Consider the following 27,181-nt stretch of genomic DNA (forward strand, 5'->3'; position numbering starts at 1 on the left):
CCAAAAAATTGGAGATAATTTATTAAAATTTATCACTGACTGAAAAAAGTCACTAATGTATTTTATAATAAATTAACATTTTTAAACAGAAAAAACCCCAAACCATAATTACTGCATTTGCTCATACTTAATACATTTATGTTTACAGTATGGTACTCAGCAGGTTCCCCTTCACAGAAGGAAATTTTCATCTACACCACAAGTCTCTTATCCACTCTTCTGACCACACCAGGAAAAGCCTTCCTGGACGTTTTCCTGGATTCCCACCATTCCAGTATCCCACCTTCTACCTTGTTTGAGCCAAACCAGACGTGTATATTTTGAGATTTATGGCCAGCAGCAGAGAAAGGGTGTCAGTGGGCAATGCAAGCAGCTATACAAATAGGATTTGAGCTGCTGTTTAAATATGTTGGAGGGAAGGGGGACTCAGCCTGTCTCGTCAAAGGAAAACAGTGAGAGCAGTGTATAGATAGCATGAGACCCATTTAAATTTTACAGCGCTGTGGGGATAATGGCAGGATGGGTTACCACACATTGCAAAGGCCCCAGAAAGCAGAGAAGCTGCAGCCCCCTCAACCACAGTCTCAGCAGAGAAAGGATTATAAAAATCTCTCTTCGTGGGCCTCTCTGGTTATGTTGCATTCATTGCCTCATTACTGCTGCACAGATGTCCTTTGCCATTCAACCCCAATTGTAGGACAAATATGAATTTTCCTTGACGTCCGTGAATGGGATGTAACAGCTAAAAGAATAAAGTGCCCAAAAAAGAAGTGCGTGGAATTTGAGTGCCTCACTGGTTTAAGTTGTTGCTACCTTAGATAGCTCAAAGCAGTCCTTAAAGAAGTTTGTTAGCCCTTGGCTAGCCAAGTCAAGGGCAGCCCATCAAGTTCGATGCTTAGGTAATGCAGATAATCAGCAACATCTACATAACTATTACTGCTCCTCCTGTTAAGGGACTAACAGTCCTAGAAACTCAGACCCACCTCTCCACACGCTAAATACCTGCACTACTGCACTGTTACTGAACCCAGGACAACAACAAGGAACATCCACCCCTCGTGACTACTTAACTCAGTCCTGGGCACCAGCACCTCCTGGGAGGCTACCCAGACATGACTATTTTAAAGCTGCAGGCCACCCAACATGATCCTTTTGAATGCCTAGCCAGATGGAAGGGGTGATTCCAAAGAGGGAATGTCAGTCTATTATGCTAATCCATTCAAACTTGGACATTTTCATCCGCCTTTCTTCTGTCTACTCCCGCTCCCCCTCACCCAACCCTGTATTGAGGATATTAACAAGGTCAGCAAACAAGATCCATTGGGGTGGCGGGAGGTGGGCACGCAGGGGAACAAAAACCCAACCCTGTACTTTTCTATCTCTGACATTCCCAGGGACTAGAAACGGATCCCCCCTTCACTCCACCCAGCTGCTGTGTGAGAACAGCCCATTGCACGACAAATCATTGGGTCCAAGAAGCACCTTGGAAGGGAATCCCATCCTGTAAGCAAGAATGTTAATGGAACTTATGCTCACAGCAGCACTCATGATCCTCTGGAAGCACATGGCTCTTTGGTCAGTGTAAGCAGTCAAAGTCAGCAGTATCACAGCTTCTTTGTTTAAAAAAAAAACAAAAAAACAAAAAACACTACCTCAATTAAGCCTGGCCAGTCTGCCAAGACCTTGCAGCAGCCCAGCATGCCATCTGCATGGTTAGATAGGGATTAATCACCAGTTAAGAGTGGTTTATTCAGCAACCTCTCCATCATCTTCCTGGTTCTCTTCTTCCTCCTCCTCTGTTTCTGTCTTGATCTGGGCCACTCCCAGTCGGTACAGCGTGTCCCGGATCACCACCTCACCAGGCTGACAGCTCTGCACGATTTCATGGATCTGCCGGTTCACGATCTCCCTGCTGGTGAAGAAATCCATCAGGCGGTTGTAGAGGTAATAGTGGGTCGCGTTGTCGAAGGTGATGGGCCTTTGGCGGACACTGCTGGTTTTGCTGTCATTGATGGCAGTGATGATGGCACTGTAAGGCTCTAGCTCTTGGCACAGTGAGATGGAACGGTGCCGAGCAGTTGGACCACTCTGGCTGTTCTGCTCTGCCCCGGTGTGAACAATTCGGCGGGCTGTGGATTTGGTGACTGGGTGCTGGACAGAGTGCTCAGCTACAGTCATATCTACACTGTAGTGTTGGTCTAACAGCTCCGGGCAGGATACACACTGAGGGAGAGATAAGAATAAAGATTGCACGCATACTAGCTGAATGCTCAGCAGTTTCCCTCAACCATGCCTGATCCCAAAAAATAAGAAAGCCCTAAAATTTCCCTGAATTAAAGAGACTAGAATAATGACCTGGAGCAGGATGGAAGCAAATATACTTGGCTTGCCCCAAAAGTCCTAAAAGGATGGGTCCGTACACCCCATTGCCACCACACAGCAGCTCATCAGTGATGTTCTCTGACTCCCCAGCCTCCCTATCAGGTAAGTAATGACCAATAAGAAGTTATGTTATACAGGGTACACTGCACTGTCCCCCTTAAAAATGTGTCACATCTCCACAGTCTGTGAGTTGGATAGTTATGGTATTCAAGAGACAGACTGCGCTGGTAAACCAGCGACCCTGTGAGGAGTACAAATGTCATGCAATACAGACAGTAGAATTAGTCTGTAACTCTCCTCAGGAGCAACATGAAAAGTGAAGCCACAGCACTGGGCAGGTCATGAAACATGCATTTCCAAAGGTTCGGTCATCTTAATAGGCAGAATGTTGGGCTCAAATCTCCAAGATTAGCTTAGTAACAAAAGGTTGCATTGCATAAATCACTCGCTTTTTTTTTTTTTTTTTAAAAACTTCGCATTAATTGCACACTACGCAATACAGATACCAACACTAAAAATTCCTTATATCCTCACAGACAGCATAGACTGAACAATGTAACTAACCGTTGGGGGCTCCATAGGATCAGAGAAGCATCCCTGGTTTTTCCCCCACATCTGGACAGTCAGGTCAGGGCAGCAGATATCGGCACACAATGCCACCGAAGAAGCCATATCCACCACATAGACTGGTGGCCAGTGGCGTGAGGAGACTAGTAGGTCCACGTGGTCCCGGGCAGTTTCCCCTCTCACAATGTACTTTGAGCCACACACCACCTCGGAAGAAAGTGAAGAGGACAAACATGAATTTTTGGTCTGGTGCATTGCACTAGAGCTGAGAAAGGAGAATTTCTAAGGAACAACAAAGAATATAGAACAAATCCAGTGTTACACTTCCTCTCCTCAGTGCGTCTTGAAACTACCTGACTCAGCAACCTCATGTTGTTTCAGATTTTCTCTCTCCTCCCCAAAAAAGCCGACTGTATCCCAGGCAAGGAACAATAATTTCCAATTCCACCTCTGTGGCAGAGTCAAGAATTCAACACCAAACACCCTCTTACTACTAGGCAACACGGCATGAATGCTTCTGGAAGGCAAAGTCCACCCCCAGGAGAAAATCTGGCTCATCTTTCCTCACCCCTGAGTGTGGATAACAAGAACCCAAAATTCACTACCTGCCTACTCTCAGCCTCCTGTTTATTCTTCCAAGAGGGAAAAAAAAAAAAAACCCCACATTTTGTGGTAGGTCATGTGTCAGTCAAGTTACTGTCTAAGAATCTGTCAATCACATCTTATAGCCACAATGCAGTTTCTAGTTTGCCTTACCTGATGTGGACACACTTTGTAGATTTTTCCTCCTGTGTGGTGGACTGGGGGTTGTTTGGCATCTGTCCCATTCTGAACAAAGTCATAGAGAGCCAGGAGGGAGTAACAGAGCTGATTCTAAGAACAGAGAGACCAAGAGAAAAGCCCGCATTTAAATTAAGAATCAAAGCCTGGGGCTCTCCAAAGAAGGTCATGGCTGTAAGTGAAATATCACAGAAGTTGCATTTAAACACATGGTAACTAACAGCCTTTTAATTCATTGCTCAGTACCGTGAGGATGACAAGCAACTCCAAGATGAGAAGCCCACGACAGAGTAATTATAGGTTTCCATTTTCCAACCCACCAGGGTTGAATTTTTCCCCCATGTGTCAATTACCCTGTAATCTGCAGGGTCTTGTCATTTCTAATCACCTCTTTCCTTCCTAAATATAGTGGAGCGAAAAGTTACTTCTCATATTATCATTCTGAATAACCATCATCTCCTCTTGTCTTACAAGAAGGCATGAGAACGGTTCCCCTTCCAAAACTAGATGTGGTGGGGACATAGCGGGGGACAGGGAATAGGCCTGTTACCTTCGTGTCTGCTGCCCCCCAGGGGATGCTGCACTGTGTCAAGAAATACTGCAGCTCTTCCTCACTATAAGAGTTGATCTGCTCCAGTTTGCAGGATTCTTCCTGAAGCAGCCTCACCAAAGCACTCCCACTACCTGCAGAAGCAGAAAGCATTCTCAACACCCACCCTCAGAAGGGAAAGGACACCATGTAGTTTCTCCAGAAGTGGGTGGATTGTAGCCAAGAAACACAAGGGAAGTCAGTGAGGCTACAGTGAAAAGGCAAAATATGTGGAAAGTCCCAGAACCAAAGGCAAAGCCCAGCCTGATCCTGAACTATTGAGTCAGCAGATGTTTATGTTTCTAATGAGGTTTTCTGGGTTCTGATAGCATCATGACATTTAACGTGCACCATTTCTAAGAGTCTGCAGGACCAAGTCATCCAAGGAGCACTCTCAGTCCCTCCAAATATTCTTAAATAATTTGTTGGGATTAAAGTGTTAAGTGGGCATCAAGACAAGACCAGTCTGCTGCATTCTCACTGCACAGCAAGTCCCTTTCTTTTAAGAGCTGGCCTACCTCTTCATTTTTGTCTCCACAACTTTTTTTCCACCCAGGCCTGCCTGCATGCTGCTCCTCCACTATGCAGTGCTGGCTCCCAGGTGCAGCCCCTCTCCTAGGCCAGCCAGCCACTACCAAGGGTCGATGCTCCTGTTTCTCCACCGGCTTTCCGGCTCCAGTTCCCTCCCCCAAAATTGGCCACTACCCACCTTCTGCTTCAGGAGGGTCACATGCTACTATCAACTCTGCCCTGTGCCTTTTCCCCGGAATTCAAACTCAGCTCAGGAATGAAGAGGCTAACTTTTTTCTTTTTTTTTTAAATTCACTCCCCCTTAGAATTTAATAAGCCCTGGGAGTCAGTTCTCTCCAATTCAAGGTAAAGTTTCAGTGTCTCTGCTAACCAGAGTTGTAAGAAAAGAGCTAGTGATGGTGAATCCAACTCTGATGCAAGTTATCCACTCATAGCTCATTATTATATATGATTGAAACACAGGCTGTCCTGACCCAGCATATTAACAGCATTAACCAGGAGTAAATTTAGATTGTGGTATCGGAGCTATATTGCGCCCATCATCTTGTCCTTTATTCCTTTTATTCCCCATACAGACTTAAGACACGCCTCTCTGGTGTCTCGGCAGCAGCACAAAAATGGTACTGTCTGCAGCTACAGAATACAAGTTTTCACAAAACAGAACAAAGAGTATTCTAACAGTTTCAGCAAGTGCTGAGTGACTAATCTCCCTGTAACATTCTGAAAACACATTCTGTTTATAGACTTTGATGTACTTTATTTGCAGCAATGGGATGTTCTGCTGGAGACAAGATAAAGGGAAATTTAAGTGATCACAGCTAAGCATTCAGACTCCCCTGGGTAGACCAAGTCCCCCATTTGGGATTCAAAATTAGAAATACCAAAATTTGACCTACACATCCCTCTCTGGCTTTGGTGGATCTAAAGACTCCACCAGGAAGTGCCAAGCACCTCTCTTTAGAGCATATTGTGTAACAAAACCCTCAGTTCTTAACTGCAGATGGGTCACCTACAGGTATCCAACAGCAGCACCACCCCTAGCCAAAGCAGCCCTAGGAGCTCTATGGCAGTGAGTTACCTGGCACCGGACGTGCATCTAAGTTCTTGTCCTTCTCAGTGTTGACAACCACAGCTCCTCTCATCAGTGGTGGGAAGAAGGGGGCAACAATAGAGGCATCAAACTTGGTGATTGGGATGCTAGATGGGAATGCCACCTGCTCTATCACTTCTGTCTCCATTGTGGACCAGAAATCTTCCACATTTACTTCGCTGGATGACAAAAACTCTGGCCAGGTAAACTAACAGAGGTGAGAGAACAAACACATCATATATTCAACAGCACACATGCTTCATTTCTAAACAACTCTGTATCCACTTGTGACTTGAAACAGAAGCATAAGGCTAACACGCACACTGTCCAGAGTAGGAAGAGGAGCCTGGGGTCTCCTTACTGTATTTGGGGTTGGAGTCCACAGGACCCTTCTGCCCTACAAGGATTCAGACCAATCTATTTTAGCTAGAAACAGGGTTTACTACATAGCACTATTCGTTTCCCTGTGTGTTAGGAAAACACTCCATGACACCTCAGAGAAACTGCTACTAACAAAATCAGAAGGATGCTTCAAAGTCAATACACAAGAGAATGGTTATCTGAGAGTTTCACTCAGCTCCCTTACACCAGAATCCTGTTGGCTCAATGGTGTGATCCAGTAGGACAGACCCTATTTTTCCAAACTGCTTATCTAAAATCTCTCTCCCCCAAGAGAGGACAACATGTGGACAGCATGGAGTCAGGCCACATGCTCCTGTTTGTCTAATATTTTCTGCTGATGCCTAAATCCTTGTGTGTAATGACTATGAATTACTAAGTTTAGACTGAGTAAATGTCTTCTTGAGACTTTACCTGGGGGCCTGCCCCTTTATGGCCAAGAGACCTGGAGTTAGCCAGCTCTGTTTAATTAGCCCTGCCTTGCCACACCTGTGCTGGGGTTAGGACTTTAAAAGGGAGGAAGCCCAACAGTTAGGGGTTGGCTGCGGAGGAGAGCAGTTGAGCTGGGTTGTGGATGGAGAGCTAAGCCACAGGAGTGGAGCTAGCTTCTGTGGTGGGTCCCCTGGAACAAAGGGCTGGGCACAAGGGGGACCGGGAGCAGATGATGGAGAGGGGTGAAAGATATTTAACAGTGTTTTATTCTGGAGCTCTGCTGAGGGGCCCAGGGAGAAGCTCTGGGATATGCTCCTCTGCGAAAGAAGAGTGCAATTCTCATTGATTTAGAAGGACTTTGCTGCTGACTCAAAGGGACTATGAAGAGGCCAGCTGGGAGAAAACAGCGTGGGGCCTGTGTTACAGCTGGACTTGGATACCCCAGAAGGGAAGGGAACTCTTAAGTGACCTAAGGGCTAACCCACAGAAGACACAGATTAAGGAAACCAACAGGACGCAACCAAAGGGAAGGCCCAGCAATTCTGCACCCAGCCACAAGGAAGCGCTAACTGGTGAGTCACTTCTGCACATGTGGGGCTTGCTCGGGGATGGGACTATAGAACAGAGACATGCGTTAAACAAAAGCTGGAGGGAGATTTGTGACAATCTACCTCGACATTCTTTAGTGCCAGGACATTTTCTGCATTCCTCTGGGCTATCTCAATCTTGGGTGCAATGCCACAGACGCCACAGATCATATCATTGTAGTCCCGGACAGTGAGGCACTCAAAGGCCCAATAGCCATTGCACAGAAGCTCCTGGAGCTGACTCAGCTCCTCAGGACTCAGGGTTTTCTCTGTGAAGAAAAGAGCAGGTTACTTTTGAGGTCATTTCCACGGTTTACTCAAACTGCATTCACACAGCTTTCACTTCCTAAAGCCAATGGAGACAGCACACTACTCACCAACAGAAAACATTTCATTACTCAGAGAAAGCACACTCCATAGATATATCTCCATGAAATTTTTGGGGAGAATTGATAATAAAGGTACTGTTTGAAATGGCTCTCTTTCCGAGTCCAAAGTCTCTCAGCAACAGGCCAAGTCTGGCTCTAACCGGAGTACTTTCTAAGGCGAGCTCTAAGAACAGCTGGACACCGAAGAATCTATAGTAGCTCTTGGAAGCAATTTTACTTCAGGGTGTCAGTGTCTTTCCCCTTGGAAATCTCAATTGCTGATATCACTGGTAAGGAAAAAGCCTCACAGAGGCAGCTGGACAGTTCCAGAAGAGAGATTCATATAATGTTTCTGGATTCCTCAGAGAGCAGAGTATGACCATAAACCCCCCACTTAATAAAAACAAGCATCAATAGCTCAGAAAGACAGGCAATGACATGTTGCAAACAAGATGCAGACACAGTCTAATCTATTTTAAAGTGAAACATCCCCCAGGAAGGGTTTTTAGACAAACAAGGTTTTAAATTAACCCAAGTAACCCCTAGACAAAGCACTTCAAGAAGCAAAGAGCCACGTGTTCCGTTGCTTGAAAAGGAGGAAGTTAATGGCTATATGGGCCATTTTCTATCAAAGACTGAATGAATACAGGTTCAGAAAGAATATAACATTAAGCACCTGTGTCATTGGTAGGCCTATGGCTAAGGATGGCTCTGATCTCACTTCCTGAAGACTATTCCCTGGCGCCATATTGCTTTCCCAGTCACCTGGACACTTCCAGCCACACCTCCATCTGTCCAGTGTGTGACATTCCATAGCTCCAATCACTCACCCCCCAGGCATCAATGATAGATCTCCCCTCCAGCCTAACCTAGGACCCTAGCTGCCTTCTCAGCCTGAACGCATCACACTGGGAAGTCTCCAGGCCAGCTGCCTGGTTCACCTGACTGAACAAAGAACTCAGGCCTTCTTTATTTTCCCCTTTCTCCTCTTTTACCCCCAACTGTCCTTGGCATTGCAAACAGATTAGCTGCCAGAGTAACCCCTTGTCCTGAAAGGAGTAGCCCTTCCTTTCTGCAGAGGAGACATTAAGGATGCCCGGGCAGAAGAGGGCTATAAAATGTTATATCCTGGGAAGATGGGGATGGAGCCAGTAGAGTTCAGGTGAAAGAGAGGGAGAGACAGTTTTTCCCCTTTCACAGAAGATGGCAGCCACCAAACAATACATTTGACTGATTGCTAACTAGAGCCATTTCCATTGGTCTGGATACTAAAAAGATACTGAATTCTCTGTTTAACACACACAGTAGAAACCTCTCTCAAAAACAAAATTCTACCCAGCTCAACAGGAATACATTAAACCTCAGAAGGGCTGAGTTTTATAATCCAGCAGTCACTTACTACTTTCATCTAAAATTAAACCCAAATCCCTCTCCACACAATTCTCAGAGAAGACGGAGGTCAGCAAGTTCAGAATAGCCACTGTTCCGAGAGAGGGCTAGGGGAGCACCTTACCGGTCTGTTCCTGCACAGATTCCAGGATACTGCCAACTGCCACTTTGGGATCCTCTCCAAGTTTAATATGGTTTCGGATGGTGAACAGAAGGTCCAGGCTCACTAACAACTTGTTACCCACGTTGAACAGGCCTGCAGTTTAACAAATAATACAGCAGTTACCAGGGAAGATTTAGAATTCCACAGACACCGAACGTAAAACACTTGTTTACTGCCAAACAAGTCATGCTGAGTTTGGTTTAGAAGGACAAATACATTATGTCTAGAAAGGCCTTCTGGGGTCTGTATTCCCTCTCCTTTCACTACAGCAGGATTAGCTCCCTTTTGAGTCTTGCCTTTAATTGTAACAGCACCCAGCCCTGCACTGCTTTACAAAACCTACAATGATCACAGCTTCAATTCCCTGAGCCAACAAGGACTAGGAAGCCCATGGAATTTCAGAATTGTTCAGCTGAGCCTGAGCGCTCATGGTCTGCAACACAGAATGAATGATTTACTATTTGCATATACAAAGACAAGTGGGGTGTGCTCTCAGTCACTATCATGACGAACATATACCTCAGTAAGGAAGAGCAGCAGCTCACTTCTCAAACCAAAAATTCAAGTCTGGTAGGGTGGAGAGAAGAGATCTTTTCTGTACAAGGAGGACTCTTCTGTCATAGTCCAGAAGCCCTAGATTTCTAAATATCAGTCTCAATAGATTAGCCACTGATAGCTTGCTTTTTCCCCCTACCTGTGTATATATCCATGAAGCTATGCAAGGCCAGGCACTGCAGATTCAGACACACTTTAACCTGGGAAGTAACCACCTGTAACCGGTTAGCAGTCAGCAACCAGCACTCCTGTGGACCAGCAAGAGAACTGTAACATAGAAGCAGGCGGGGGGGGTGGGGGTGGGGGGGAGGAGGGAAAAAAAAAAAAACACATAATTATCCCACTAGCAAGCAACCACACCAGCCACTAGCTGAGAAGATGGGAAGGCAACTGATTGCCAAGATTCTTTCCAAAACCATCAGCCTGAGTTCTAACAACAGACAGAACCAAACCTAGGCTGAGCTTTGAGAATTTATGCACAACCCATCAAAACTATCAGGATCCACACAGCAAGCACTCTAACCGGCAACAAAATGAGAACAGGGAGAACATGTAGTATTACAGCACATCTATAATCCTGCAGCTTTACACTATTGCACCTTTCACACCTGCCTCACCGTGCACCTCACAAAGCATCAGAAATGGAAAAATAAAATGGGATTAGCAACCAGAAGCCGATGTCAAATAAGATTTAAATCTAGATTTAATGCTCACTCAACCCACTGAACTCTCCTGCTGTAGGAAAGCAAACCCCAAGGATGTGAAACTTTAATCTGAACCTCGAGAAACCAAGAGACAGCTCATACCCAATCTCCTAAAATATCAAAGTACAAAAACTGTCATAGGGACAAGTAATTCAATGGAAGAAGAGAGTTTAAGGTTGTGGTCATGCATCATACGTTAAATGAATGTGAATGCTTGAAGTTTGCTTGTTAGCTTTCAAAGGAGTGCAGGAGCTGTGATAGGATGAGAATCATTGCTGCTGCACTTCAAAAGAATCTAGAGTTAATCTCAAAGATGGTAGCTGCACAAGGATTAATACTTGTCAGCTTTCGTGCCTGGAAACCTTGGTTCATTGGATGTTATCAAAAAGATACTACACAGGTTGACATGATGGCGTGAGCATTCAGGACTGAAGTGTTCTGAGTAACAGACATACTGCAGGTCAAGCAGAGCTATGAGAGGGTATAGAACTGGAGTAAGCAGGTGTTACTACAGGACCAGGACTGAGGTGGACGGATAGAGCTGTGGATGGAAAATTTACACACTGTCTGCTTCTGGATAGTATTTGCAAGTCCTTCACTTTCAGAAGAACAACATTCAACACCATCACCCATCCCAGATGCAGAAAGGGCCTGAATACATATTACAATAGTCTACTCCCAAACTCACATAAACATGGATGTGAGTAAGGCTGACCTTGGGAGCTAAGGGAAATGTGCACTTCTTACAGAGATGCAGGTTGCATGGTGTTTACAATGGCTTTCATATGGAGAAAATAAAGCAGTATTTTCCTCAAAGACATCTTTAATACAGAACATCAGATAAGAGTGAATGAGAGTCACAAATCTAAAACAGGATCTTACTTCTGTCCCCCTTTGAACAAAGGGCTGTTACAGAGGAGGCACTGCGTAGATGGAGACTCATAATAGTTTGACCAGGAGGTCTGCTCGATGGTGACCGTCTCCTCACTCACGTTGGACAGGATGAGCCGTGAGCTGTTGAGTTCATGGATGAGTGCGAAGACCTCTGCCAGTTCCGACTCATTCTCTGGAATTTGCATTACCTTGCGCAGCAGCTGCAGCGTTGATTGGCGCTGGATTTCTTTCTGGGACTGTGTTAGCGGTTCACTGGTGTTCAACACATCAGGAAGACCTGAGCTGACCTCCTAGAAAGAGAGCAAAATGTCACTTGGATTTTGTCAGACAAATGTGGAGTAAAAAGCTGATTATGAAGCCTCAACACTCCTGAAAGGTAGATAACTATTCTTCTCATTTTGCTGATAAGTAAACATATACAGAGATATTAAGTAATCTGTTCTCGGGCAGAACAGCATAGTACAGAATCCAGAAATGCTGACTCCAGTCCCCTGCTCTGTTAGACAATGCATTGTCTCTGCAGCTCATAGCTTTAAGGGCTGGGTTATTTATTTTTATTTCAGTAGAACTGCTTTATAAAAATAGGTAGAATGCAGCAGTGAGGAAACGTCACCTACCATCATTTACCAGCTCCTGCATAAGCAACAACTCTTTGCAGGCCTTCAGAAAATTTGGTGATGAAGTGTTACCATATAGACTGCATGATGGAGAGTATGGGGTGAGCACAGCAAAGATATACACATTAACATTTCTGCAAACTATCATTTACTCAACTGCAGGCAACTGCATAAATTCTCCTCCCCTATAGCACATGGTCAGACACAATGCATGGTATGTAGAAGATAAAAATCCACAGAGGAGGTGATTAGCAACTGAATGTTAAGAGAAAACTAAGTGTCCAGCACTGAATGCACTGTGATTTTAAACAAAAAAAAAAAAAAAAAAAAAAGATTATGGTGCAACCTATGGAAATACAAGCGACTAGGACAGGGGTGGGCAAACTTTTTGGCCCGAGGGCCACATCGAGGTTGCGAAACAGTATGGAGGGCCGGGTAGGGAAGGCTGTGCCCCCGCAAACAGCCTGGCCGCCGCCCCCTACCACTTCCCGCCCCCCTCAGAACCCCTTACCCATCCAACACCCCCCGCTCCTTGTCCCCTGACTGCCCCCTCCTCGGACCCCACCCCATCCCATCCAACCCCCCCTGCTCCCTGTCCCCTGACTGCCCTGACCCCTATCCACACCCTTGTCCCCTGACTGCCCCCTCCCGGGACCCCCCGCCCCAACCACCCCCTGGGGACCCCACCCCCTATCCAACCCCTCCCCATTCCCTGACTGCCCCAACCCCTATCACCCCCACCCCCAACAGGCCCCCCAGAACCCCCGACCCATCCACCGCCTGCTCCCTGTCTCCTGACCGCCCCCATTCAACCGCCCCGTCCCCTGACGGCCCCCCATCAAACCTGCCCCTCCCCCTGCCCCCTTACCATGCTGCTCAGAGCGGCAGGACAGGCTTTATTGGAAAGCCTGGGAGGTGGGCAGGCGCAAGCCATGCTGCCTGCATGGTGGCATAGCTGCGGGGGAGGAGGGACAGCAGGGGAGGGGCCGGGGCTAGACTCCCTGGCCAGGAGCTCAGGGGCCAGGCAGGACGGTCCCACGGGCAGTCATTTGCCCACCTCTGAACTAGCAGCTCAAAGAACTAAGGTATACAGGAAAAGAAGAATCAAAACACTAGGGGGCTCAACGGGACAGAAAGAACATTACAGCCTTTAATCCAACTAATCAGTAAAACAAACCATCCTGATAATGCTTCAGCTTGTGTTTCTGTCTAGTCTACTGATAAGATAAATGGCCTGTCCAAGAAAAGGGTATACTGCATTGATTCCAGAACAACAAACCATATTACACGAATGTTAAGGCTTGTTAAAAACAAAAACAAAAAAAACAGAAGTCCAAAAAAGCCAACAAGGAGAAAAACAAACCAGAGTCTCTCTCAAAAATGCCAGTCCATCTTCGTGCATTAAGGAAGCAGTTAAAAGAAAAGCATTACATTAAGTATCTGTCTATGTGAGAGTTTCACATGGGGTTATTGGAGGAGGTTTTTCTGGGGGGGAGAGGGTAGCTTTCACACAGTATGCAGAACAATTTTGTACTTCCAAGTAAAATACAGCTGAAGGAAACAAGTTTCCTGTACAGACTGGCAGGCAGCTGGCTTAGCTAGCGGGCTCAGTCAGCACGTAAGAACAGGGCAAACTCTTTGGTTTTATTCAAAACAATTTTGCATGTAAAACACAAATGAACTTCAAAACTAAATTTATAAAATCCAGAAGAGATGTTTGCTCACAGTGGCAAAAACAAGCATCTTAAGAAACCAGAGTTCATTATTAGCACTTTTATATGTAAAAGTAACCAAAGCAACTTTATTCAAATAAAAAAAAAAGAAAATCCTGGCTGAGAATGTGTCTGCCAACAATTCAGGCGCGGTGTAAATTTGAGTTACAAGCTCTTGCAAACAGGACATTGTAGTACACAATGGACAGACTGAACTGACACTTGCCACCGCAGCTCAGTCACAAAGGCAGCATCAGACTACACAAGTGGGACCGCACCTTCTTCAGACTGCACAAATCAGACAAGGCTGCTGCTGCTCTCTAGTTTTAGGAGGTTTTGCCCCATATGCATCTGATCCATGAGGCATTTTTTTAATTGCTGAGTGCCCCCAGAGGTAAGATTGAATACAATAAGTCTGTAGTACCTATTCTCAGTGAAAACTACCATTCACAGCTGTGGGCAGAGTACAGCCCCCAAAAGAGGTCACTACACAACTACAGTGGGTTGACAGTTTTCCAGCGGATCATTTTTCAGTCACCAGATACTGATTCATCAAAATCTAAACGTTCACCTAAGAATGTCAATTTTGATAAATTTTTCACTTTTACAAAATCAGTTTAATAGGATAGAAAAGTTCCAGACTTTCTTGGAATTAGTGTTTTTACTTTGTGGTTCTAAAGGCCTGTTCACTTCAAAGAGAAATTTTTTAAAGTCAAAATCAGAACCAAACTTGCCTATCAACCTGACACTAAATTTTTTTTCAACGATTTCATTTTTGTGGAAAATTTTTAATCTTTTTGGTTTTGTTCTAATTCAGAGCAAACACAAATTTCAAACTGTCAGTTTCCCACAGAATGGAAATTCTGAGCTTCAAACAGCTCTCTCTCTATATATATAACCCAGAAAGCCAACAGACTACAGCAAGGTATAACACTAGTCAGTGGCTGGAAGCTGAAGCTAGACAAATTTGAACTAGAAATGAGGTTTTTTTTTTGTTTTTTTTTTTTTAAACATTGAAGGTAATTAACTAATGGAACAATTTACCAAGGGTTGTGGTGGATTCTCCTTCACTGGCAATTTTTAAATCAAGATAGTATGCTTTTTTTTTTTTAATAAGTATGCTCTAGGGATTATTCAGGGGAATGCTATGGCCTGTGTTATTCAGGAAGTCAGACTAGATAATCACAATGGTTTCTTTTGGCTTTGAAATCTATGAATCTAAAAGACAAAATATAATTAACTCAATAGTTCAGCAAGCGTGAAAGAACATAACTCACCAGGGATTTCACAGTTTTCTCAGCTCTATCTTTGGCGAGGTTGTAGCCACAGCTGGGACAGATCCGCGGCTTGTGCCTATTTGTGTATACATAGCTACAGGAGGGGTTCTTACACTTCCCTCTGCCGCGTGATGTTGCCAATCCCAAATCCTGGAAAGAGACAGGCAAAACTTTCTTCTATCTTACTTTCATATGCCAACAGGCTCAAGACAACAGAAGTCTACTAGAATAGCACATGCTGACCCCCAATATCTAACACTTAGTTTCAGGGGATAAACCACAGGCATGGCCACTTACTTTGAGGACCAGTTCAATTAATCTGTATGCTTTAAATCTAGTTCCAAATACCATAGATACCTGGCAGAGGAAACAAATTCAGCAATAAAAGGATATTTGACCCTCCTGGATTAATACAAGGGGGATGTACAATTGCATTAGGGCACCAAGAAAAATCCAGTTTTTAAGGGATTAGTAGTGAATATGATTTCAACGCAACACGAAACTTTCTAGTTCAATGCAGCTGTTGTAAGTCAGCAATGAAACAGGATATTTCCGTGCAAGCCTGAAAGTCGCAGGAGCAGAGCTATTCTAGAGAGATGAGCCTGACTGAGAAGCCAAATCATAAGGACTGTGTGACTGAAAGTACTTGTAATACCACACAGAACCGTCCAACTTTATGTCACTGGCTCAAATCCAGCCCAGGTCAGTAGTGACCTGAAATCACTACCTGCTGAAGCCTGCACAGCAGTTCATGGAAAAAATGAGCTGGATTTGGCCTCTCAGGTCAGACTCTGTTAGAGAGGTGTCACGTCACAAAAACCACCACTGCAACAGGTGTTTCGTATGGCAGTCTCAAGAGAACAAATATTTCATCAGCATGGAAACTGCAGCCTACATTCTTCCCTCTAATGATGGCTTCTCCAGCACAGAGTTGAATGTTAGTACTGCCATGCAGGGAAGTTTACCTTACCATTACCCATGCAGGAGACTGAGATGTTTAGTGCTGTTAATGCAGCACATTACATGGACAATACCTGCATTTAAAAATTAAAAGAGCCAAACCCCAAGCTGTGCCTTTGGAGCAGACTGAAGAGCCAGAAGTGGTTGCTTGAGTACCCACAAGAGACTTGTTAAGTTTAGAATTTTCAATTCCAAAGCACTAATGATGAAGAAGAAAGCAATTGCCTTTCAAGAATATTGCCACTTCTCAAAACAGGCTCAGTGGTGCCCCCCCTTAAGGAAGCAAACCACCAAAAGACCCTTACCAAAGTTACGGTGCAGCTGTATTTATAGGAGGGAAATACATCTGGTTTGACCTCCACTACTTTCACCTGAGATGCTCTGCTGGCTGGGCTGCTGTGGAGCTGTAGATTGAGAGCAGTTGAGGAGGGGGAAGCATATAAATCAAACATTTGAGAGATCTGGCACTGATTACAGCTCACAAGCAGTAACTATTAATGGCTTTAAAAGAAGACCAGTGAACACCTTTAAGTAACAAAGGATTTTAGTACATTTTTTTGCAAATTATAGGGTTAAAATTCAAACTTATTCCAACAGCTTTGCTTCTTAACTAGTCCTCTCACAGCACACCTGCAAGAATATTACTTAGTACTTCTATCAGACATCACATTTTCAAAGCACTAATGGATCTCCAAAATACCCTCTGAGATAACTAAGGAGGTGTTATCAAAGACGCAAGTGGAAGGACTAATCCAAGGCCACAGAGCTTCAGACCCAGGATTAGAACTCAGCATTTCTTGGCTCCAAAGTCCCGTGCTCCAATCACTAGCCTATGCTGCCTGACACAAATCTCACGTACTAAGTAACAGACACAAATTCCATCATCAAGGAGTTACCAGATTTATATTCCATTTCTGCACATTCAGGTCAAAAGAGTGAAATCCTACCCTGAACCTACCAGAGAAATCCAAGTGCAAGCGAACATGCATTTGGAAAAGCAAGAATCACTCTTACCTTTCGCTCACTAATGCTAGATGGCTGTAGGACAGACTGACCCAACTGCTTCAGCGTACTGGACTTCAGGCCTGAGGTTCTCACAGGGGAATGTTTATCTTGAAGAAGGAAAGAAAACAACAGGTTAATTGTGTGAAATCTGCTTTTTGTTTTGCTTTGACAACTTTGGCAAATGCAGCCACGGGACACAGTGGAGCTGCTGTTCTCTGAACCTGAACTGATCAAATCAGGCTTTGCAAATCCCATTCTGTCCAGCTGAGGGGTCAGGTGAAGTAGCCCTTTGCTGCCGAAAGCTGACTTTGTAAAGAGTCCACTGGTGACTACAACAGACCCACTGAACTCTAAACCACCTGTAATCCAAACAAGTACTTCTAAAATGTCTTTGTGGGGCATTAACATTGTAATATCAAGCCAGCAAGTCACTATAGCATTCCACTACATGCCATGTGCTAATTGCCTCCTTCTCCCCATGCTTAAGGAGCTTCTGCTGTCTAAGCCTATTGTGGATGGCTTCTTGTTTTTACCATTACTTGGAAAGCCCTGTCGGCTACTGAGCTGCTCTGTGCGGGCTTCCCTCCCCAAGCTAGCAGGGGCAGGTAGGATCGCTCTCATGGGTCTCGCAGCAGCCAGTAAGGAGGGCTTGGGTTTTGGTTTGCTCTTCAGTTCTTGTCCTTTGGGTGCAGCAGCAAGAGCATCAATTCTGAAAGACAAGAAGTGCAGTTGTAGCAAAAGTTCCACCTATGCCAGTGAAGTGCAGTCACATACCATGGCAGAGGGAAGAATGGAAGAGAGCAAAACTAATAGCTACAATGTTTTTGGAGATCAAATCTCTGACCTCGGATTTATCCTGATTCACTTGTTACCTAAATGAGCCATCCCAAGAAGCTCAGATGCCAGTACTGATCAGTACCATGAACACTGCCACACACAAGTGATGGCTCAGCGTGATATCTCTATGAATCACTCAAAATTGACTGGTTTCAGAGTAGCAGCCGTGTTAGTTTGTATTCGCAAAAAGAAAAGGAGTACTTGTGGCACCTTAGAGACTAACCAATTTATTTGAGCATGAGCTTTCGTGAGCTACAGCTCACTTCATCGGATGCATACCGTGGATGCATCCGATGAAGTGAGCTGTAGCTCACGAAAGCTCATGCTCAAATAAATTGGTTAGTCTCTAAGGTGCCACAAGTACTCCTTTTCTTTTTTCAAAATTGACTCACCCCATTGGCTTTTTTACAGTGGCAGGTGGACTGGCAAGTGGACTTGTCATCTCAGCAGATGGCTGTGACCCTATCCCTATGCTGTCTTTCTCAGGCTGCTCTAAGGAGGAGTTGCCTTGCGCATCGTTCTCTTTAGCCAGCGTTGCTGCTGCTGCATTCCCTCTGTTTGCAAGGATGTGAGCCTCAGAGATGATCACTTCTTCCCATTCAGTCTCCTGTATCTGCTCCTGAAGAGGCACTGCATTCAGTAGCTGGCTGACAGCTTCAGAGCTTTCCAGAGTAGACTTGGTGGCATCTTCCCGAGCAAGTGCCTTCTCTGTGGCTACTGGCTGCTGGCTTCTTTTAACCGCCGGTGCTTTGAGGGGGATACCTGAACTCTGCTCAGCTTTGCCTTTTGGTTGCTTTTCCTAGAAAGAACAAGAAGATCAGAACATCCCAGGTGTTTTAGAGCATCAGACTTTCACATCCGAAACTTATTCATATCTTGGTTGATTTGCTGATGGCTGCTTAACATTAGCTAGAGGAGCAGCAAGGCAGGGTCTGAGCCAGAACAAACCTTATCTCCTCAGACACTGAGATCCTTGCTAACATTACATACGAAGTGTTCTATCTTGTCATGCCTTTTTCACGAACACTTCATTACATAGCATGAGGCCACGTCTACACTACGGATTCGACAGCAGCAGCGCCGCTGTAGCGCCACCGTGTAGACACATGCTATGGTAAAAGAAGTGGTTTTCCAGTCAATGTGGGTCACTCACCCTCCTGAGCAGCAGTAGGTAGGTCAATGGAAGAATTATTTAGTCAGCCTAGCCACATCTTTCCTGGGGGTTAGCTTGGCTTAATAATGGCACTCAGGTGTGATTTTTTTATTTTTTTCCCCACAGCTAGGTTGTTCCAAATTTTAAGCATAGACCAGGCTTTAGTCATTTTTGAAACCCTCTCAGGACATCAGCATTACTATCAAAATAGCCACCTCAGAACCCGTTCATCCATTGCTTTCTCTAAATATGGTGCCCTCTCTTTACAGCTCCAGCTCTCTAGAGCTGCCTTTTCCACCACACCCAAACCAGGAGCTAAGTATACTAAGTGAGCAGCCAGGTCTGTTACACACAGGACCTTGCTGACCCAGACTGAAGTGGGGAGGAGGGTGATGGTTCTGGAATTCCTGTGGCTTGGCTCCCAAGTGGTCCAACTGTCCTCTGTATTTTGAAGTTTGCTGTTTGTTTCCCTTTGAGATCATGCTAAAATGGCTGTAGTGGAATCTTACCCTACTAAAATGGCTGCAAACCAGACAAGACTATGCTTGTTTTGTTTACCCACCTGTCTATAAAAAGACCATGAGACAAGTGGTTGAACTGAGTCCCTCAGTTCATTTGATGCTGTAAGCAGGTTTGGTGGGCACCTTTCAAATACTGGCATCATGTTGCAGTCAGAAAGCAAGAAAGGAACAGTGTCCTGTCTAAGGATCCGGCTTCACAAGGTTGTCCCTTTTATTCATGATTACTACATGAGTGGCATCCTCAGCACAGGAAATCCAGAAAAGAGCTCTGTGACAGAAAACAAGTCTAACCCTCTCACTGGTGACTTGCTCTTGCAGAAACACTGGTGGAAAAGTACAGAGATTCGCTTCCTCAGGTCTCTGACCTGCCCAGCACACAGACTTTGGGGTTTCACAGGTATTCACACAAGTGTCACTTTCCAGCTGAGACTCAGTCATTGGAAATAAAAGAAAGTTATGAGAAGTGTGGAAAGGTACCTTTGGGATCCATTTCCCTCCCAGGAAGTTCCCGCACTTTGGGCACTTTGGCGGTTTGTGTCTGGTGACATAAGTAAAAGAACAACCAGGACTGGTGCAGTTTCCATGGCCCCTGCGGGTGTAAGTGGTTGTCTGAAACAAAAGGGTTGCCAACAATTTCTTTTCAGAATTAGGTACATAAAGCCACATCACAATCATCGTTCTCTACCAGTAAGTACTCAAACATTAACTCTATAATCACCACAATCCTCCATAAGCCAAGTAGTACTACACATTTTACAGATGACGAACTGATGCACACGAAGGTCAAATATTTTGCCTGTAAAAGGTCAGTGAGTCAGGGTTGTAGTCAGAACCTAGAGGTTCAGAGGTCTAGGTCCTTTACTGATCACTAAATATTATCAAGGCCCTTGTTTTCTGCGGCTGTGCAATTTGGCACAAGATATAACCCTTGCTGCAGAAGCTAAGCTTGCATTTTTAAAAATGCATCTCAATCCTTTATGAATGTGAAGAAACATGAACCAAGCATAAGCTGATTCACTGCTATACCAGTATGCAAATAGCCAAAGAGACGTGAACTACTCTATTAATCGCAGTGGGTGTTAACTGTAATATCCGAAGTTGACCCTTAAATTGTGAAATATCTCACGGATGATGATTTTAACAAAAGGAGAAATGGAAGGCAAGTCAGGTTTAGGTATAAAAAGCCTCAATTGTGTCTCAGAACAATTACCAGCTGCTCCTTCGTCCCCAGTCAATCTATACAGTATAGTTATTCACGCACTGTTACAAAAAACACGTGTAGCTTACTACCAGATGAAAGTGTGAAGACAGCCTAAAATAAACTAAATTTACTCTCAAAGTAAGCAGCACAGAAGGCGGTTGTATTGACTGCATTATTTGTTTCCATATTCATTATAAAACTCCATTTTTTTTAAAGTTTATCTGAAGCTGTGCGCTAGAGTATACAGGAACTTATATGAGAGAGGAAGGGATAGCCATCTGGTAGGGTAAAGGAGCAGAACATGATAAAACCTCTTAAAGCTATGTCTAGGCTAGGAGTTGGAAGGTGTCAACCAATATATGTTAACAGCCTAATGTAGACAAATTAGTACCCTAAGGTAGACAAGGCACACTAACACCTTCCATATACTACTGTAGATAAGCCCCAAGAGAAACATACAAGCTCCTCCTTTACTCACCAGTTTGATTGCTGTTGGGTTCTCCACAACAGAGTGAGCCGGGAGAGGCAGCATAATGAACTGTGTAGTAGGCATGGAGGAGCAGCTCTCATCTGTGTCCTAAAAATAAAAAGCGGAAGAGGAAAAGATACGTAACAGACAGGGGGACACACCTAGCTAGCTGTGTTCTGACCTTTTATTGAGGGTCTCTTCAACATCAGATTTAAGAGTATATCATACAGGAGAGCAGTGGGGCACCACCAGTACAAGTGACAGGATTTCAGGAGTGAAGGCCTAGTGGCAGTACTCTGCAGACTGGATTATCAGATTGTTACTCTTTTTACAATCTAAGCACTATGAAAGCAAAATACTCCGTTCCTAAACGGAAACTGCTTTATGTCACTGAATCCTTAACACCAACCAGGGATTCTAAAGGACTCCTCATTCAGTCCTCTGCAGCTGGGAAGTTAGCCATGTGGGGAAGAGAGATAAAACACAGAGATACCATAGAACAGTGCTTTAGTATATCTGTGGAATCCAACCCACACCTCACAGCTTGATCCAGCACTTCATCTTTTAGGCCTGAGGGGAATAGTGGAAGGGAGGAGAGGAGACACTGCACTGCATTTTTGACTGACTTATAATGAGCAAAGATTGCTGCTCCCATCACTATTGATCTAGTTGAGCTGTGGAGCAGGAGTGGTGTAATTTATTAATGTCACTTTCAGCCAGCATGAATCACTATCAAGATTTTAAGCAGCTCTATGAAAAATTCAGGCAATAAGTTAGCTAGTAACTATTTCTATTATCACTAAGCTTAGCTTACCCTCCCGGTCACCACTGTTACCACAGACAAACCATCAGAAACCTGGGGTTCTGCCACAGCAATGCTCCCATTGGAGATGTCTCTGCAGCTGCTAACCAGAGTCTCTTCAATAACCACACTAGTTGTCTGATATGGATGCCCCTCTCCTATTTCCAAAGAAGCCTCGTCCAGGAGGATATCTCCAGTCATTTTATCTGCTATGGGTCTGACATAATGAGAGAGAATCTCTGAAGCAACTACTTCTTCTATGGTGTCTGACTGACCAAATGAGGCAGTCTCTTCCGTCAGTCCTTCAATGGCAATGCACTGTTCAGAAATGCCAACATGGCTCGAGTCCACAGATAGGATGTTTTGCATGGAATCGTGGGCAACACTCGTGATGTTGGTGGAAGCTGTTTCTCCTTCAGATGCCGTTTGACCCTGTGCCACGCAGAGTTCTAGGTGCTGCCTGCTCCTGTCCTCTTGAAGAGTGGTTTTGGGGATAATTATGTAATCCGAACGAGGGAGGATTTTACGGAAACCTGGAATGTCTGGAACTACTGCAGTCAGAGTGGACAGCTTGGAGTTCTGTTGACAAGACAAAGCATGGAATAGAGAGGAGCAAGGGACACAGAAGGAAGTAGGTTTGGTTCATGATCATGGCTAAGGGGTGGGGTTTTTTTTTTTGTTTTTTTTAAGTGCTCCATTACAGCTCAAATAACTTCCAAAGGCAGATTGCTGTCGAGTCCTTCACATCTCTAACAGAGCCTTCAGAATCCCCCCCTCTCTTCTTATCCCTTACATTAATTCCACTCAACCTGGAGGCCTTACCAGGAAGTCACTATTCCTCTTACCAGTAGGTACTGGACAGGACCCTTTTGGAGTCTGCCAATGCTGCTCCTTAGGTAGCTGGCTGGAGCAACAGAAGAAGTCACCTTCTTTTCACCCCCAAGCCTCTACAACAATCTTAACCCAAGCAGGACTACAGACCAAAATCCGTAATTAAGTGCATCTCACCAACATAACCATGATCTGCATTGCCACTAAGCCAGCCATATTCTAGGACTGGTCTAAAACATCTCTCATACATATAGTTAGTCTGCTTCTGTCCTTTTACGCACTGTGCTTTGTCAGGTTACCATTACTATAACTGTAACCTGTCTTACTGTACTACACTATAATGTGACTTAGTCCAGCGTAATCAGATATCACTGGACTCAAAATGCTTTGCAAATTTAAAGAAAAGGAGAAGCTCTTCAATTCTAACGGAGAGGTCATCTCAACTACATCTGAGTACGCGGGAAACAATGCTTACCTGACACCAAAATCAAATTTAGATTAAGTAAAAAATAGCTGGCAGCTCATGACTTTTCCTAATATTTTACTCATCATATTTTCAGGCGAAAGCAAAGGATAAAGCAACTGATGATTCATATGCCTAGGGACAGCAGGAGATGTGAAGCTATTTAAGAAAGTTGACTTACCGGGTCCAATCCTTCTTTCTCCAGTTTGGCCTTTTCCAAATAGTAGCTTTTTTCAGCCACACTGAGCAACCTCCAGCTCTCACTGATCTTCTTGTTAATTTCAGATTGGGGGAGGTGTGGGAGCTCCTGCTGTACTTTCAAATATATATCATAATAGTACAGGAGGTAAGCAGATCTGAAACACAAGTGGATACTGAACTTAAAGTCTATTCCTTAACAACACACCTGAAACAAACACACCACCAGTGGTATACTGGCCTCAAGGGCAATTACGAGAATTTATGAGAATTATGGGCTTGTTTTCCATACACAGCCAGAAAAACGGGAAAAGTCTTTATTAATAAAAGTAAAAACATATGAAGAGTCTTAGGGGACAGGGCACACAGACCAATAATTATTCAACAAAATATGAAACATACTTGAGTCGCTAATAGTGCTTTAACCATTTAGTGGACAAAGCAGTGGATCACAAATTAAACATGCAATTATTGGGTACTGTCAATGGATGGATAGCCTCTTAAGAGGAGACGGGCCTCAGACCCACTTGTGACAAGATCAGCTCAGCTCCACAGGTGGGAAAATGATTTTGCTCATGTGATAGGAAGGGCAGGTGACTAACTCAGGCCAAGCCTAGGGATATAAGGAAGAAGCCAAAGGAAGAAGCCAGTAATGCTCTAGGTAGGACAGATACCTGGGAACCTGTGGCTGGTCTGAGTAAGCAGTTGCAGGTGAGCGCTGCAGGGAATAAAGGGATTGTTTAGATCACAGTCTAGCTCTAGAAAGGAGGGCTATGGACTCTAGATTCCTGGTTCTCCGAAAGAATGAGACCGCTAGGATTATAAAAAGGACCCTACAAAATTCATGGCCATGAAAACGTGTCATGGATCGTGAAATCTGGTCTCCTCCTGTGAAACCTGGTCTTTTGTGTGCTTTTATCCTCTACTATATAGATTTCACAGGGAAGACCAGCATTTCTCAAATTGGGGGTCCTAACCCAAAAGGGAGTTGCAGGGGGGTCGCAGTATTGCCACCCTTACTTCTATGCTGCCTTCAGAGCTGGCTGGCCAGAGAGTGGCAGCTGTTGGCCCAGTGCCTAGCTCTGAAGGCAGTGCCCTGCCAGCAGCAGTGCAAAAGTAAGAGTGACAGTACCATACCATGCCACCTGAGCTGCCGCCAACAGCAGCACAGAAGTAAGGGTAACAGTACTGCAACCCCACCCCATAATAACCTTGCAACCCCCCCTCCCCCAACTCCTTTTTGGGTCAGGACCTCTACAATTATAACACTGTGAAATTTCAGATTTAAATAGCTGAAACCATGAAATTTACTTTTTTAAAAATTTTATGACTGTGAAATTGACCAAAATGAATTGTGAATTTGGTAGGTCCCTAACTATAAGAAAGGGGGAGTTGGCAGGTGCCTGTTCAAGGAGAGAGAACTGTTTGAATTGTGGAGCCCTTGGTATGATTTTACTGCCTTTAAAATACTAATTTATTTTCCTTTGCTTTCATTTGAGGTAAATGCTTACCTGTACATTACTCTGCTCTATTTTATAACCAAGAGCCCCGTGTACTTGGTAACTACGGTGCCTAAATTCTACCACACTCCAGAGCAGCAGACTAGAAATTCTAGCAGACTCATGTTTTAAAAAGACTTATTTAAAATGGAAATACTAATGTTCAATTTGATATAAAACATTCTACTATGACCCTTAATACTTCAAGTTGTCATTAGGTGTCAGTCAATACTCGATTGAGATGAATGAAGTTGTTCCCCATTAGAGCTTCAGTTTCAGGCTGCTTGCGACTCAGGCAACATAAGTGTGTTTTTTAGCTACCCTTATGGTTGCAATGGTTTTTAAATGAAATTTTAGATTCTGGAGTGCAATTCTGCAGTAAAGGGTTTCCACCCCCACAGCCATGGAATTGCAGAACCTGCAGGACTCTGGTCAAGCAATAGCAGTTATCACAAAGGTACGGTACATACATAACATTATGTCAAAGTGGTATGGCTATATTCCTGTATATAGGATACATATGTGCTCTTCTGTGCTGAGTAACAGTTGTTTAGAGCAATAAGTAGACCAGACCAAATATATTGCAGAGGTGAATCTTATACCAAAGGTAACAAATACTGCTCCCAAATTGTACAAAGCCAGAGATTATCTAAGCAAGGAAGACAGAGGAGCTCACCTGGGTTTTTTGGCCCTTTCCCCTTGATCTCCAGGACTTCTGTATTTTTTCTTCTTCTTAGATGGTACTGGAGATGCATAGGTGTAGGTGCCCTCTATTTCCTCCATCACTACAGTTACTTCAGTGCCATCATACTGAGCCTCCATTGCTAAAACAGACCATTATTTAAAAATGCATAACTTCAGAAACTGACCACCACTTCAGTTTTAGTAAACTGTCTTTAATTCATCTTCATAAACTAAAGACTGCACTGGCCCTTGATTCCAACAGATCAGATATTTAGCTTTATTTTCACTATTCTTGAGTTTTGTACAGTACAAAAAACAGAGGGACAATAGTGAAGTAAGTACAGCACAGACCACCAATGTAGTCAAGATAATCACAGTAAGGTACTGTGATAAGGAAAATTAGATTTCAGAGTAGCAGCTGTGTTAGTCTGTATTCGCAAAAAGAAAAGGAGTACTTGTGGCACTTTAGAGACTAACAAATGTATTTGAGCATAAGCTTTCGTGAGCTACAGCTCACTTCATCTATGAAAAAAATAAAAATAAATTTGTTAGTCTCTACAGTGCCACAAGTCCTTCTTTTCTTTAAGGAAAATTAGGTGGCTCATGGGACTAGCTATTTTCCTTTTAATTGTTAATTCAAGTCCAGCCCAGAATAGCTGCACCTAAAAGTTATTTGGGGCAGCCACCATTTAATGTTTTTTTGGGGGGGTTTTTAAGCCCAGGTCTCCGTGGACAGTTCCAAAAGCCACTTTATCTGACTGTCCATGCTCACGAAAGCAAAGATTGAATGAGCATGGAGCTAAATAATCCTCTTATCCTAACAGGTGCCCACTCCATTTGTTTTTTTTGGGGGGTTTTTTTTTTGAAGCAGGCTTCATTAAGTACACGAGAGTCAGGCTTTCAGGATCCTCATGACCACAACAGCAGAACAAAATGCAACGGAATAAAGAAAAAGGCCTCCGAGCTGCCTCACACCTCGGCAGGACGCAGCCAGCTCACGGGAGCGACGCAACGCAAGCCTGCCCTCGGAAAGAGAGCCGTGTTTAGGTCTGGCTGAGCGAGCACGTTGCCGAAACTCGACCACTCGTCCCAGCCAAGCCCCAGGCCGCAAGCAGCGCGTGGTCGGCCCTGGCAGCTCCGCGGGGGAGGGCGGCGCCCTCAGCTGTCACGGAGAACGGGCGCCGAGGGGCAGCCCGGGGCTGCTGGGGGAGCCGGGCACGCCGGGAGCCGGGCAAGCAGGCGCAGCCCAGGGATCGCCTAGGAGCCGGCGGCAGCCGGGAGGGGCCAGGCCGGGGCGTTACTCACTTGGCGGGGCCCGGTCACATCCCAGCCGGGGCCCGGCGTCCGGCGCAGCCGCAGCGTGGAGGCGGGGGCAGCGGCGGACATGGGGGGCCGCGGGCCCAGGAGGCGGCGCTCGGCGAGGGGGGCGGCCGCCCCAGCATGCCGGGGAGAGGAGGAGGCGGCGCCGCCGCACGGCCCCGCGGGGAAAGCGGCGACAGGCACCTCCCCGCCGCTGGCGCCC

At 44.9% G+C, this 27,181-nt stretch overlaps 1 protein-coding gene across 2 annotated transcripts; it reads right to left on the bottom strand.

Moving 5' to 3' along the window:
• HMGXB3 (HMG-box containing 3) lies at nucleotides 1-27,181 on the bottom strand. 2 transcript variants are annotated; one of them, XM_077823855.1, is made up of 20 exons: nucleotides 26,965-27,181; nucleotides 25,652-25,799; nucleotides 23,460-23,634; nucleotides 21,997-22,563; nucleotides 21,192-21,290; nucleotides 19,990-20,121; nucleotides 18,231-18,637; nucleotides 17,541-17,710; nucleotides 17,011-17,108; nucleotides 16,302-16,400; nucleotides 15,037-15,186; nucleotides 11,419-11,720; nucleotides 9,972-10,099; nucleotides 9,239-9,370; nucleotides 7,442-7,626; nucleotides 5,928-6,147; nucleotides 4,280-4,413; nucleotides 3,706-3,822; nucleotides 2,947-3,156; nucleotides 1-2,223 (listed from the first exon to the last, which is right to left on the bottom strand). In XM_077823855.1, the coding sequence occupies exons 2-20, from the start codon at nucleotides 25,795-25,797 to the stop codon at nucleotides 1,747-1,749; spliced, it is 3,948 nt and encodes a 1,315-aa protein (XP_077679981.1). In that variant the 5' UTR covers nucleotides 25,798-25,799; nucleotides 26,965-27,181; the 3' UTR covers nucleotides 1-1,746. The 2 variants fall into 2 exon arrangements, with proteins under 2 accessions (XP_077679981.1, XP_077679980.1); XM_077823854.1 differs by having other exon boundaries at nucleotides 17,535-17,710.

The sequence above is a fragment of the Eretmochelys imbricata genome, chromosome 8 (genome assembly GCF_965152235.1).
Source record: "Eretmochelys imbricata isolate rEreImb1 chromosome 8, rEreImb1.hap1, whole genome shotgun sequence".
Lineage (NCBI taxonomy): Eukaryota > Metazoa > Chordata > Testudines > Cheloniidae > Eretmochelys > Eretmochelys imbricata.

Excerpts from the sequence above, each read along its gene's own strand:
- HMGXB3 (XM_077823854.1), bottom strand. The coding sequence starts at position 25,797 with ATGGAGGCTCAGTATGATGGCACTGAAGTAACTGTAGTGATGGAGGAA. Across the intron at positions 18,638-19,989 it reads GAGGGAAATGGATCCCAAAG|GAAAAGCAACCAAAAGGCAA; the intron begins GTACCTTTCCAC and ends TGTTCTTTCTAG. Across the intron at positions 6,148-7,441 it reads TGGCACTAAAGAATGTCGAG|TTTACCTGGCCAGAGTTTTT; the intron begins GTAGATTGTCAC and ends CACCTCTGTTAG.